This window comes from Ipomoea triloba, chromosome 13, assembly GCF_003576645.1.
Source record: "Ipomoea triloba cultivar NCNSP0323 chromosome 13, ASM357664v1".
In the NCBI taxonomy this organism is placed as follows: Eukaryota; Viridiplantae; Streptophyta; class Magnoliopsida; order Solanales; family Convolvulaceae; genus Ipomoea; species Ipomoea triloba.
In genome coordinates this window covers 5,534,752-5,550,012 of record NC_044928.1, presented here as the reverse complement: position 1 = coordinate 5,550,012, position 15,261 = coordinate 5,534,752, and the positions used below count along the sequence as shown (strand labels likewise).

The 15,261-nt window shown below is 38.4% G+C and overlaps 3 protein-coding genes across 3 annotated transcripts; 2 read left to right on the top strand and 1 right to left on the bottom strand.

Moving 5' to 3' along the window:
- Positions 1-4,869: 4,869 nt before the first annotated feature.
- LOC116002193 (kiwellin-1-like) lies at positions 4,870-5,473 on the top strand. Its single transcript, XM_031242262.1, has one exon. The coding sequence runs from the start codon at positions 4,907-4,909 to the stop codon at positions 5,471-5,473; it is 567 nt and encodes a 188-aa protein (XP_031098122.1). The 5' UTR covers positions 4,870-4,906.
- A 2,898-nt stretch (positions 5,474-8,371) lies between these two features.
- LOC116001092 lies at positions 8,372-10,842 on the top strand. Its single transcript, XM_031240991.1, has 3 exons — positions 8,372-9,217; positions 9,262-10,017; positions 10,363-10,842. Exons 1-3 carry the CDS (start codon positions 8,372-8,374, stop codon positions 10,840-10,842), a joined length of 2,082 nt encoding a protein of 693 aa, XP_031096851.1.
- A 1,512-nt stretch (positions 10,843-12,354) lies between these two features.
- LOC116003175 (kiwellin-1-like) lies at positions 12,355-13,032 on the bottom strand. Its single transcript, XM_031243338.1, has one exon. The coding sequence runs from the start codon at positions 13,014-13,016 to the stop codon at positions 12,447-12,449; it is 570 nt and encodes a 189-aa protein (XP_031099198.1). The 5' UTR covers positions 13,017-13,032; the 3' UTR covers positions 12,355-12,446.
- Positions 13,033-15,261: the final 2,229 nt, after the last annotated feature.

The following is a 15,261-nucleotide window of genomic DNA, read 5'->3' as shown; positions in this document are numbered from 1 at the left end:
TCTTGCCAAACGAAAGTCTTAAAAGACTCAATTTGCGTATTTTCATGTTATTATGCTAACGATTGCAAAAGAACCTTGCGTGGTATGTCTTAAAAGATTTTCACAGGATTAAAGACTTAAATCAACCAAGGAAAGCATGAACGATGAAGGGAAGAACAAACCCGAACTTGGGACACGCAAGGGCCAACCCGAAGACAACAAAGGAGACGTGAACGAAGAAACCTCCGTCCACGAAGCCAACCACGCGTGTGGCATGCGTGGACTGATTCCAGTACGCATCCATGCATGCCCACACGCGTGTGAGCTGCGTGGACCTGCACCAGAACCCTGCGCAGAATTTTAGTATAAAAGGGACATTTCAGCTTGGAGGGGGAGACTTTTTGGCTATTTTTCTATTTTTCCACTTTTAGGTTAGGGTTAGATAGGATTAGTGGGAGGAAGGAGAACTTCTTGGAGAAGAGAATCTTGGATCCTTATAACTTGGAATTCCTCTTGGGTACACTCTTTCTTTTATTAGATTTCTTTTTGAATTTCCTTCTTGAATCTTCACTTTTCGTAAAAGTTATTTACTTTCGCTTTGCCGTTGTAAATATGTCTTACTCTTTGAATGATATGATGTTATTGAAGCCTATGAAGGGCTAGACTATAGGGTAGGGGCTAGGAAGAATGGAGATTTTGTGTTCACAATCTATAATGTTGAATGAGTTTTGATTTCTTTGGGATTATTGGAATTGTGTGTATGTTATGGATGTTCTTGTTGGATCGAGGGCCCCGATCTCTTCAAGAGTTTAGGATCTTCCCTTTGGCGAGATATCGCAAAGGGATGAGAGCCCACTGCTCACATCTCCCGCCCTCAATCTGAGAAGATGAGGTCCGGAGGGAACTTGTAGGCAAAGTGTTTGATATTATTCTCCAACCGACTGAGAATTTTGAGCTTGAGTGTGACGCCACTCAGGACTGTGTTCCAAGCTCCTTCAATCATTCCCCAAGGAAAATCGAATCTCTCCTGTATGAATTGAAGCAATCTCCATGATATTCTAGCCCCCATCCGCCTTTATTTCATATTTATTTCTTAAGTTCACCCAACCTTTCACTCTTGATATTATGTTTCATTACACTTCATGTTCTCTGCTTTTGTGTTGTCTGAAACATAAAAGATAGGAAACTTACATTCTCCAATTTGCCATCCGCGAGAGACATGACACTCTGGGAGCTTAAGCCTCTTCGTTTTAACACAACCCATACCTTCATTCCGCAACTTACATCACCACTAGGACTCTCACAGCTTCATCTATACAAATTCCACTTCCAATAAAGATACTAAGACATCAATACATAGTCAATTACTCAATTCTTCTTAATCAATTCATGCACAATCACAAGGGAACACAATCCAACTCCCTAAGCAATTATACCCAAGCATGATCTTAACTGAAGTACCCACAATGAGCTAATTGAAGATAGAAATATTAAGTAAATGAATAGAGAATGCAAGAAATGTACTTAGCTCACTCTAATTGCAATCAATACATCAAAGTCTCCAATCAATCAAGAATAAAGCTTCCAAGATCAAAGGTAAGTTGTCAATGTAATTCACCTTCAAACTCTAGAGCTATTTTCTCTCTCTACAATTGGAGAGAATTTAGAGCTTGAACTAGAAGTGAAAAAATGAAATCCTAAACTAATGGCAAAAATATGGAATAAAGTTCCTAAACAATCCTGCCACAAGTAATTTATACTTCATTAAACTGACGTTGGTACAAGTCTTATACGATCGTACGTGTGCTTGTACCAGGTTTTCTTCCGCTTCATAGCTTCCACGAACATGATCTTGGACGTACAACTTTTGTCCAGCTCCTATACGAGTGAAGTACGCCTGTACAGTCCTCGTACTGTGCCCATATTTCATTCCTTTGCTATTTTTGCACTTTTCTTACTTCTAAATGCCCTCGAAACCACTCAAACTCTCTAAAAAATGCACAATTGCCCCAAAGTTAGTCCTCAAATGCATTTTTTATCAAAATAAAATAATTAAGTCACAAATCAACTCAAAAAGACTCAAACAAGGCACAAATAAACACCAAAACACCCTCCAAAATATGACATCTTTGGCACTTATCAGTTACCCTTTAAGCCTTCCCTTGTAAAGGTATATTTACTTTACTAGTTGTTGGTAGAACGCGATGTCTTTGAACTGTACTGCTGCTTGTATAAACAATGATATCTCTCACATAGGAACTTATCAAATTGTACTGCCCTTCCATTTGCAGCTTGGTTGTCACAATGCACACGAATGGAAGGTACATGTTTTTCCCGATTGGGAATATCCTGGAGAAAATAGAGTAGCCATTCAACCTCTTCACAACATTTGTCCAAGGCTATTAGCTCGGATTTTATTGTGGATCTAGCTATTACGGTTTGTTTCGAGGATTTCCAAGAGACGGTTGCACCGGCTAACATAAACACGCAACCACTTGTGGACTGAGTCCTTAATGTTTGATATCCAATTAGCATCATTATACCTAGGCCTGTGCATCGGACGGGTTTGGGCGGTTCGGATATTGAAACCCCAACCCGTTCGGAGTTCGGTTTGCATTTTAATAACCCAATCCGTATAAATTAATTTAGTAAAATCATCGGATATTATAACTTCGAGTTCGGACGGATTTAATCGGATATTCGGATATGTTCGGATTGAATTAAACAAACTCAATTTCTCTGATTCTCTCTGCCGCTCAGGATGACCCAAAAGAGACGACTGATATAATCTTCTTGGCTTTTCTTCAGTCCTCATATGTCTTCGTTTGGCTTTGGCAGAGCACTAGAGCAGTCAACAGAGCTGTAGAGAGCAGCGGCGCAGCCAGGGAACGAGGGCCGTGCCACGGACGGTGAAGGCGGGCGAGGGGCGAACGGCGCACTGCGGAGGCGGGCAGCGGGCGAGAGGCGAAGCGCAGAGGCGATTGCCGACTGGTGAGTGACGCCGCGACGGAAGGGCAAGGCCAGAGCAGCTGAATTGGAGCGAGAGAGGAAAAAATAGAGGGAAGGGAGAAGGGAGAGAGTTCTGAATTTCTAATTGTTCCATCCTCTTTTCAAGAAAGAATAGTCAGAGAAGAAAAAAAAAAGATGGAGAGAGATCACGGCTAACGAGAGAAAGAAAAGAGGGTGAGAGAGAGAAGTCAGAGAACCCATGTGCCAACACCTAACTTTTGTCTCCTTTACAGCTTTACTCTTTAATGCATGTCAGCAACTCACCCATCTTCTTTGTTTTATTCCGCAACATGAGTACATTTCGGATTTTCGAACGGTTCGGTTCCGAAAATCCATGCCCCTACCCGATAAATTATACTCCGAATTAGAAATAGTTTGGATCAGTTTTCTCTTTTCGGATTGCGGTCAGATCGGATTGGCATAAAACGGATGCAGATCGGGCAGTTTTGATCGGGTAGGACGGGTTATGCTCACCCCTAATTGTACCCTTCAAGTACAACTGGATATCTCGTGTAGTGTAGTCCAAGATTACGAGTATACCTTAAGCATCTTAGAGCATCCTTAATAGTGAGGACTTTTTGTGATTTTTGATGAGTTTTTGTAAGTGTGATTAGAAAAGAGAAAATAGGATGGAGGAAAATAAATAAAACAATTCTGATTTTAAAAAATAAAAATATAAAAAAAGCATGACTGTTAGACGTGCCCAGGCCTGCTGTGCGCGAAACGCTCATAGCTTTTCCTTTTTCTTGGCTTTGATGTATGCCAGTAAATCACTGTTCCAATAACTCTACATTGCAGATGAACCTTTGCTTTCTCTCACATATCTTCTCACTCCTCCATTGACATTTTATCATAAAAAACCGTGAAAAATCCCCTTAGTATGAATGCTCTTATAACCCTTACAATTGCGTGCATATCGCCGGAATTACTCATATATCTACTTGTTAGTTCGAAATGATCTAAATATTTATAATTTTTTTTTCTTTTACTATTTTACCGGCCTGTTTGAAAAATAACATACGTATCCAATAAAATGATAATATATGCATCAGGTAATGATTAATATGTGTAACTTATATACGAACGTCTAACATTGCTGAAATGAAAAAAAAGGCTAAATTGATCATTCATTATTAATAACATATATAGGAGCCTTGATTATCTTAACATCCCAACCCAACATACGCAAGTCCAACAAAAGCAGAGCAAATGTGAATTGTGATCCAAACATATATCGTGGAGACGTGGATCATCATCCATGCATCCCGATTAGATTGTGAATCCTGGATAAAAAATTAAGTGTCTACTATTAAAATATTATATGTTTTCAGTTAATAAATTATGCATGTGCATGCAAATAAATTAAAGTCAAATAATTTATTAACTACATATTACACGCACATAATATGTTAATTATAGACACAAAATATGTTAACGGCATATTATGTATTTGTAGTTAATATATTATATATGTGCATTTAATTAACATTACGTGTCTCCAATTTATTTAGAGACATAATTTGTTAACTGATATTTAATATGTTAATTGTAAATATATAATTTGAATGTCACTTTAGATCCTAGTCCATAATCCATGGTATATATTGGGGGTTGGCTAAATGGCTAACTCAAACAATTTGACTTCAACTCAACAGCATTGAGCATTGAGCACAGATTTGGCATTTTGTGAATTTCTGTTCCCATATTTCACATAATTAAGGTTGTTTTTTAATCCTAGAAAGCCGTGAAAGTAAAGCTGAGAAATAATATGTCACTACGGAGTTGAAAACAATTGCAAATTTTATGGTTTTTGTCTGTCAAATCTCAGGTATATAAAGCTGTGAGATGATCACCCTTTTCGATCACCACCATATATATATCTTCAACATTAACAGAGAAATCAAGAAGATCGAAAACCATGAAAGCCTTTCTCTTTGCCATGCTGGCTCTCGCCTGCATAACACAATCTTGCATGGCCGCGAGCAGGCTGGCGGCGGCCGGAGCCTGCACGCCGAGCGGCAAGATACGAGGAAAAAAGCCGCCGCCGGGGGAATGTAACCAAGAGAACGGCTCAGATTGCTGCAAGGCTGGCAAAATGTACACCACCTACAAATGCTCCCCTCCGGTGACCGGAAACACGAAGGCCACTCTCACCCTGAACAGCTTCCAGAAAGGCGGCGACGGCGGCGGCCCCTCGGAATGCGACAACCAGTACCACTCAGATGACACGCCCGTGGTGGCGCTTTCCACCGGATGGTACAGCGGAGGGAGCAGATGCTTGAATCACATCAAGATCAGCGCTAATGGAAGAAGCGTGAGGGCTATGGTTGTGGACGAGTGTGACTCCACGATGGGGTGCGATGATGAACACGATTATCAGCCGCCTTGTCAGAACAACATTGTTGATGCTTCTAAGGCTGTCTGGGAAGCTTTGGGCTTAGACCAGAATGAAGGGGAGCATGACATCACTTGGACTGATGCCTAATATAATTATCTGCTGATATTCTTATAGCTTGCATTGCGGAGTGTGTGTATATATATACATGGATCATTGTATGTATTATGTAGGATGATGTGTGATATATTAATAATATAAGCCATTGTAAAATAATATAGTGTATGCCTAAAGAACAAATAAATTGTCTCTCTCTCTATATATATGTATTCTAACTAATCTACATGTGAAATTAAAATTAACATGATCTAGCTTACCATGCTGCATCAAACAAGTAAGCATAATTTTTATTAATTATGATACATCCAAGTTTAATTGGAGTTATACAAAAATAGCCACTGTGGATAACCACTCCTATCATTCTCTAGTAAATAACAAGACAGGATGTGAATGCCTCTAGGGTAATTTTTAGATCTTCTGGCTAACTCATCTGCGACTTTATTTGACTCCCTTGGGACTGCGACCAATGACCAAACCTCGAAATAGTTCAGCTCTTTCTTGCAGGCTTTTAGGATATTACTGACCAAATTATTTCTGATTATATTGTTGTTGAAATCATTCACTCTAAGTCTATTGCATCCCCTTCCAGGATTACTTTTTTGTAACCCATCTGAATTGCTAGCTGGATTCCTCTTAGCAAAGCCCATGCTTCAGCTTGTTGGGGGTGCATGATCCAATGCTGATAACATAACCGCAGATCCATCCATCTCTGGAGTCCCTAATTTCTCCTCCACCACCCGCTCATAGTAACAGTTTCCCAATTAACCAAGTGGCATCTTCTTCGATCTGTAGAGCTTCTCAATCATCGAAGTTACTCATTTGGGAAGCAGAGTAGATTGCATCGTGTAGTAGGGTATAGATGACAACACTGATTGAGCAAGGATTTGTCTACCCGCTAACAATAACGTCATCGACTTCCACCCTGAGAGTTTCTGTTGGATTCTTTCAATCAGACCTTCATATGTGTCTTTCTTCAATCGCCCATGAATAGAAGGGATACCCAGGTATTTTCCCATATCCTCGACTTTTTGTATTCCAGCTATGTCCACTATCTTCTAGAGAAAATTGTCATTTTGGTCCACTAACTATTATCATAGTGTTAATTGCTATTCGCGACTTTCAAAAATGTTAATTGCGTACCTTCTAGGACTATGCATTTTTTCTCAATTTTAGTCCGGCCGGCTAATATGACCGGAAAAGATTAAATCTGATTTTATCCTGAATTGAAAGGGGCAAAGTGGTCTTTTATTGTTACGTCTGACTCCCCTTGCGGCGCCGGTTTTGCGAGGCTTTGAGCCCTTTCGGTCGTCGTCGGTGTGGGAGTCTTCACCGGCAAAGATAACCACAGGAATTATTTGGGGCCTTTTGGTCGTCGTCGGCGTGAGAGTCTCCACAGGCAAAGATAATCACATGAATTATTATTATGACAGTGATAACAATCGCGCAAAACATCACCATAAACCCAAAACTATTGCCTACGGCGGCATCATCCGCCACAACACAGTATCTTGCCATCTCTAATCTAGTTACAATATAATAATGTTCTGATTTTCAGTTGGAGAAAATAGCTAGCTAGGCTTAACTTTAATTTCATATGTTTAATTTATATATTATTGTAATTGAGTTAGGTCATATTTCTTTCAGCTTCTAGAGTTCTCGGACACTGCATAGGTTACGTACTTTGATTGCTGTTGCGATTGATCAATCTGCTGAATGTCTTGCGGCGCTGGTTTTGCGAGGCTTTGGGGCCTTTCAATCGTCGTCGCCGTCGGAGTCTCCACAAGCAAAGTGGTCAATCGCAATAGCAGTCAAAGGGGAGTCAGACATAACAATAAAAGACCACTTTGCCTCTTTCAATTCAGGATAAAATCAGATTTAATCTTTTCCGGTCATATTTGGCCGGCAATTTGGCCGGCCGGACCAAAATTGAGAAAAAATGCATAGTCAAGGTACACAATTAACATTTTTTAAAGTCGCGGATAGCAATTAACACTATGATAATAGTCAGTGGACCAAAATGACAATTTTCTCTTCTATTGTATCTCTATTTGAGTGTTCTTGGAAAAGAACAGGGATGATTTTTGGTTATTCACTCTTTGCCCGGAGTGTTTGCAGAATGTTGCCAGGCATCTTGACATCTCTTCTGCTTGCTTGACTGTTGCTTCTCCAAATAAAACCATGTCGTCTGCAAAGAAAAGGTGAGAGAGGTGAGGGCCTAGTCTGTGCAATTTAATTAATTCCTTTCCATTTACCCATATTAACAGAGTTATTTATAATATGACTAAGTCTTTCCATGCAAAAAGCAAAGAGTAAGGGTCAAATAGCGTCTCCCTGTCTAATTCCCCTCTTAGGGTGAAACCAGCTTGAAATTTGTCCATTCCAATTCACTGCCAACCTAGGTGAGGTAACACATTTCAAAATGTTTCTCCTCCAATCCTCATTAAGTCCAATATCAGTTAGTGTCTCTTCAATGAAATTCCAGGACAATTTGTCATAAGCTTTCTTCAAGTCAATTTTCATAACCATCCATCTTGTTGTCGCCTTCCTTGTTCTCATTGAGTTCAATACCTCTTGGAAGATGATAGTATTGTCTGAAATTTGACGACCTGGAACAAAACTGGCTTGCTGTGGTCCAACTAGCTTTTTTGATACTTCTCTCAGCCGATTGGTCAGTAGCTTATAGGTAACATTGCATAAGCCTATTGGATGAAGCCGTTTGACGGATTCTGGAGATGAGACTTTTGGTATGAGTGTGAGTATTGTGTCATTGTGACCTGGTGGCAGTTTACCTTCTTTGAATCCATAGCAAATTTGACTAGACTATCACCTACCACCCCATGCAAATTTGTCCCCGGCCGTCTCATTTCTGACAACATCATGCTAGCTTTCGAACTCAATCATTATCTTAAAAGGAAAACTCAGGGAAAGATGGGTTATGTTGGAGTCAAAATGGACATGAGTAAAGCCTTTGACATGGTAAACTGGGACTTCCTTCTAATGGTTATCTCAAAACTTGGTTTCTCTAATCATATTGTCAGTTTGGTTCGCGAAATGATCTCTTCAGTATCTTACACAATCCTTCTTGAGGGTAGAGCTATCGGAACTGTTAGCCCAGGGAGAGGGTTAAGACAAGGTGACCCCATGTCACCATACCTCTTTATTCTAATTCTGGAAGTTTTCCATCTAATGATTCTGAAATGTCAAAGGGAGGGTTCTATTCATGATATTGCAATTGCTAGAGGTGCCCCGTTAATTTCAAATCTGTTCTTTGCTGATGACTGCTATATATTCTGCCAAGCTACCGCTCATGAAGCAATCACACTTAAAAACTCCACCGAATCCTTTGCTTCTGCCTCGGGTCAAACAATCAATCTCACCAAATCTACCCTCACCTTTAGCAAAAATACTGATGTGAATTCAAGACATGCATTTTGCAGCATCATGGGTATGAGGGAGGGGAATCTTAATGGGAATATACTTGGCTTACCATCACTAATTGGGAGAAATAAACGTGAAATTTTGGGATTCATTAAAGACAAAGTGGTGGGAAGAATCAAAAGCTGGACTCATAAGTTCCTCTCTAGAGCTGGGCGCGAGATACTCTTAAAGAATGTTTTACAGGCCATCCCTACATTTGCCATGAGTGTCTTCCTCCTACCTATCGAACTTTGTAAGGAAATTGAAAGGATCATGAACAGTTTTTGGTGGGGCTGTGAGGGGAAAGAGCGAGAGGTATTAGGTGGAAGAGTTGGGAGAGAGGGGAAAGAGCGAGAGGTATTAGGTGGAAGAGTTGGGAGAGATTATGTGTTCCAAAGCAGCATGGAGGTATGGGTTTCAGGAAGATACGGGAATTCAATATTGCTTTGCTGGGTAAACAAGCCTGGCGTCTCATTAATCAACCTAGCTCCCTCCTTGCTAGAACCTATAAGGCTAAATACTATGCGAATAGCAATTTTTTGGATGCACAACTCGGAAGTAACCCCGCGAATAGCAATTTTTTGGATGCACAACTCGGAAGTAACCCCTCCTTCATTTGGCGTAGCATTATTGAAACACAAATTACTATCAAAAGAAAAAGCAGATGGAGAGTTGGTGATGGTGCATCTATCAATGTTTGGGGTGACCCGTGGCTACCAAACAATGACAACCCTTATATACAATCCCCAAACTCCTCTCATGGGAATATTATCCCTTATATACAATCCCCAAACTCCTCTCATGGGAATATTATCAATGTCTCAGCTCTCATTAACCCCATAGAACCCAGGTGGAATGACACTCTACTTGACTCCCTGTTCAACCATGAAGATCTGATCAGCATTAAAAGCATCCCTCTCCCGGACTCGAAAATGCCTGACAAAATGATTTGGATGGAGGATATGAAAGGTGTTTATACTGTGAAAAGCTGTTACAAATCTCTCATGGGCAATTATCAGTCAACTCAAGTTCCCTTTTGGACGAAAGCCTGGAAATTTATGCTCCCTCCAAAAATTAAGGCTTTCTTTTGGCAGTTGTGCTCCAATTCTCTGCCTACTCACGACCGTTTGAGAACAAGAAATATTCAAGTGCCAAATGTATGTTAGCTATGCAACACTGAGGAGGAGTCTTCTTTCCATTTATTTGTGCGTTGCCCTCTTGCAAGGGACTGCTGGAACATCCTTGGTGGAATTAACTATCACACTTCCACCTCCACACTTGATTGGCTTGAGCAGATTTTCACCTCAATATCTGATGATGATATTTGTGCTTTAATTTCTGTCTGTTGGAAGTTATGGGATGCCAGAAATGAAAAGATCTGGAATCATAATATCCTTCCGGTTTCTTTCATTTGTCACTATGCTAAAAATTACTTGTTTGAGTGGTCCACTGTTCACACTGTTACCAATATAACTGACAGGTCTCTAGATCATGCTCACTAGATCAGACCGCCTTCAGGAATGCTTAAACTCAATACAGATGCTGCTCTTGATCACAACACCAATAGGATGGGGTTCGGCTATGTGCTTCGCGATTCGGAAGGTCACTTTGTTGCTGTCTGCCGCCTCCCGTGGGATGGTTTATTTAAACCTGATGAAGCTGAGTCTATTGCCATACGTGAAGCCCTAAAGTGGATTAAAAACCTTCACCTAGACAACTTGCATGTGGAAAGTGACTGCCAGATTGCTATTAATGGCATTCTTCATGACTTCATTTTAAATTCATCTCTTGAGCTTATTTTTGATGACATTAGAAAAATAGCTTCTAGTTTTACTAACTTAAGCTTTATGTTTGCTAAACGGTCCGCGAATAGGGTTGCCCACTGTTTAGCTAGGGAATCCTTATCATTGTCTGGCCGTATGGATTGCTTTTCTGTCCCTTTTCCTTCCATTGCTCACGTTTTGAGCTTGGATCTTGATTAATGAATTACCTCGTCTTTACTTTCAAAAAAAAAAAAAAAACAATCCGGGTCGGGTGTCTTACATGCTTCCATCTCAAACATGGCTTTTTTAATCTCCTCTGGTTGGAATGGTTTGTTCACCTCTTGCCAGTCATGGTCTCCCCTGCTCCAAAGGTTGGGAATTGCTACTTTGTGGCTCAGAGAAGATGTTTATGAAATAGTTGCATATGTGATTCATCATTGATCTCATTGTTGTCTCTGTTTAGTTCTGTTGATTTTGCCGAATGCAACGAAGTGAGAGAGAAGGGATCGGAGTGGGTTCATCTGTTTATGTGAGTACACGGTTGCAAGTTGCCTCGATTGTACTATACAAAGGTTGAATATGAAGAAGATTGGAGATGTGTTTTGTGTAGAGTTGAATATTAAACTCATAGTAAATTAATTTAAATATTAAAAATTGCTACATAAGATGCCATATCATTTTACTTGTTAACTTGAAAGCATCCTGCTAAAAATGCTATGTGCACAAATTTATAGAGTTAAATGGTTTAATTGCACACTTTTTTTGTTCAATGGCCCAATTGCACAAACACTAATAGTTCGATGACCTATTTGATACTTTTTCCATAAATAAATACAAAGTAAATAAATACTTGGGTATAAAGATTTACATTTTTGCGTATATATATCTTAATAAGGGGAAGAAGAAGGAATCATCCAAAATTGGATGAAGAATGATAAATTACCATTAGGATCGTATTTCTAACCGTTCACTAACAGAATTTTTAACAAAGGACTAAATTGGGTAAAACCATCAAAGTCGATGACTAAATTGAGCACAAAAAGTCATTTAGAATTAAATTGAGTAAAATCACTATAGTCGATGACTATATTGAGTATTAACTCTACTTAAAATAGTCTATCAACTATGTCATAATTTACAAATTAGTCCCCAACTATCAATTTTACCAATTAAATCCTCAACTATTCAATTATTACCAAATAATTCACAAATCAATCCTTCGTTGAGGACCTTATTGAGTAAGAATTAAATAGTTGAGGACTTTATTGAGTAAAAATTGAATAGTTGGGACCTTATTAAGTAAGGATTGAATGGTTGATAAGGACTTAATTTGCTAAACTTGATAATCGATGATCAATTTGTAAATTTTGCTATAGTCGAGGAACCATTTTGGGTATTAATTCAAACTTACAACAAAAAAATTATAGTTAATTGAACTTAAAAAATAACACAGTTAGTCATTAATACAAAATTACACTTGGTTCAATGTCATATATCAAACAAAAGGTCATTTATTTTTCATGGATGTTTTAATAGTTGAAAAAAATTACACTTAGTTCCATGTTTACCAGAAAACCTACAAAAAAAAAAAAGGTAGGCCAAAAAAAAAATTTTAATTTATGTCTCGAAATATCAGTTATTGAAGACATGGTGCAACATGAATAATCATCATATACTATTTTAATGGTTCTTGGTATGGGAAGATACTTTAGCCACATTAATATATTTGAATATTCATTTAACTATTTTTAAAATACTTTTTATTATTAATATCTCAAATCATCATACATAACATATAAGAATGATAGATGTATATATATTAATTAGGCATCAGTCCAGGTGATATCATGCTCTCCTTCATTCTGATCTAACCCCAAAGCTTCCCACACAGCCTTAGAAGCATCAACAATGTTGTTCTCACATGGCGGCTGATAATCATGTTCATCGTCGCACCCCATCGTGGAGTCACACTCGTCCACAACCATAGCCGTCACGCTTCTTCCATTAGCGCTGATCTTGATGTTATTCAGGCATCTGCTCCCTCCGCTGTACCATCCAGTGGAAAGCGCCACCACGGGCGTGTCATCTGAGTGGTACTGGTTGTCGCATTCCGATGGGCCGCCGCCGTCGCCGCCTTTCTGGAAGCTGTTAAGGGTGAGAGTGGCCTTCGTGTTTCCGGTCACCGGAGGTGAGCATTTGTAGGTGGTGTACATTTTGCCAGCCTTGCAGCAGTCTGAGCCGTTCTCTTGGTTACATTCCCCCGGCGGCGGCTTTTTTCCTCGTATCTTGCCGCTCGGCGTGCAGGCTCCGGCCGCCGCCAGCCTGCTCGCGGCCATGCAAGATTGTGTTATGCAGGCAAGGGCCAACATGCTGACAAATAGAAAGGCTTTCATGGTTTTTGATTTCTTGTTTTCTCTGTTAAAGATATATGGTGGTGAAAAGGGTGATCATCTCACAGGTTTATATACCTAAGATTTGACAGACAAAAACCATAAAAATTGCAATTGTTTTCAACTCCGTAGTCATATATTATTTCTCAGCTTTACATTTACGGCGTTCTAGGAATAAAAAACAACCTTAATTATGGGAAATCTGATCTGGGGATAAAATGCCAAATCTATGCTCAATGATCAGTCTCCAATTAACCTCCGCTGATTGTTGAATTGAAATTGCACAGTGTTGTAGAGTTGAAGTCAAATTGTTTGAATTAACCAACCAATCTTTACGGTGAAAGGAGACATTACATTAACAAATCCCAAGCTACTGTCATCATTCAATTGGCAATTTGTGGATGAGTGGAAGACCAAAACACAACTGATACGTAGTTTCTTTTATGTTGAGATCACAGTTCACATTTGCTCTGCTTTCGTTGGACTTGCATGTTTTGGGTTGGGATGTTAAACTAATCTAGGCTCCTATGTTATTAGTAATGCAAGATTTATTTGTTTGTTTTTTTTTTTTTTCTTTTCATATGAGCAATGCTAGATACTTCTACATAAGTTATCATTTTACTGAATAGATACATTATTTTTTGTACAAAAGCAAAGTTGCAAAAAATAAAAATAAAAAGCTTATAAATATTATTAAGACCATTTTAAACTAACAAGATATGCAAAAGGTGTAATTTAAAAAAACATCACGCACATAAAGACTGTGAACAAAAAAGTAATAATTACCCTGCATTCAATATGCACCGTCATTAACTTCCTTATGAATATAATGTGAATTGAGCAAATTAAAGTCATTCTCTACTGCCAAAGACCTTGTGGTTAAGCGATATAACTGTGACCTATGTAAATAGATACTACATTCTAATAGAGTCAATAGTATTTAAAAAAAAAGAAAAAGTCATTCTCTACTAAAAAGATCACAACCTAGATAGCGTCATGATGCAAGAATTTTGGGAAAGGGTGGTACGTCTTTCTCTGGGGATGGGAACTTATAACACCAAATATGCAATATCAAGGAGGGCTAGACACCAAGTCTAGAAAATAGGGGAAAAAAAAAAATTAAGAGTAACCCCATAAGAATTCTTTGGTATTTTTTATACGGGGAAAGAATAATCAGTTTGTTTTTAACAAATAGGGAATCTGAGACGCATTACATCTCACAGGCAACCTAGCGGGCGCGTGTGTTACATTCTCCCGCTTGGGCAATTGATAGTTGCCGCCCCTCTCAGTCTTTTTTTTTTTTTTTTTTTTTTTTTTTTTTTTTTTAATATCATTAAGAAGGGGGATGCCCGCAGTACATGTTACAGATTGTCTGAATGCACAAATGCAAACCGCCAACTAGGCAGGCCAACAATATCGTCATCTAGTAATCCTTCCACCTCCTCAGGTGGTTCCGAGAGTACGTGCATGCCCGTAGAGAGGTTTTTGTTTTTTTTTTTTTCTTAATTCTTTTCCGTTTTTTTTCAGCAATTTTTTATTAAAAAAAAATAATTTTTAAGGAAGAATAATATAATAGAAGGTAAAGTAAGAAAAAAAAATACTAAAATTAAAATAATTTGAACCATTTATTTCATCGAATAATTGGATGGATAGTTTTTACTTCCTGTTATACATCTAATTTCATTGGCTCTTACTAGTATAGTAGTTCTTTAATACATTGATTTTATTTGTATTAAAAGAAAAGGTTGAATCAAGGTCTATGATATATATAAGCAATGTTATTCAATGATGCGGCTGGAGTTATGCCATGGATCTGGGTCCATCTTGCAATGTGGACCCAGGTCCATGTTCACAATTTTAGAACTCTATATTCACAATTTTAGATATCAATATACAAAATTACATTATTCAATATTCACAAATTTTGAACTCTATATTTACAATTTTATAAATTTAATATTCAACAGTATAACACAATTTTTGAATCTATATAACAAAATTGTGAATATAAAGTTCAAAAATCGTGAATATTGAGTAATGTAATTTTGTATATTAATATCTAAAATTGTGAATATTGAGTTTTAAATTGTGAATATAGACATGAGTCCACTTTGCAAGGCGGACCCAGATTCGTAGCATAATTTGCCCAACACCAAAGAACTAATATTGGGCCTCTCTAAATTGATGGTATGGTAAAGGTCGGCCTAATATTATAATTACAAGGGAAATTTTATGTCAAGCGAATTGG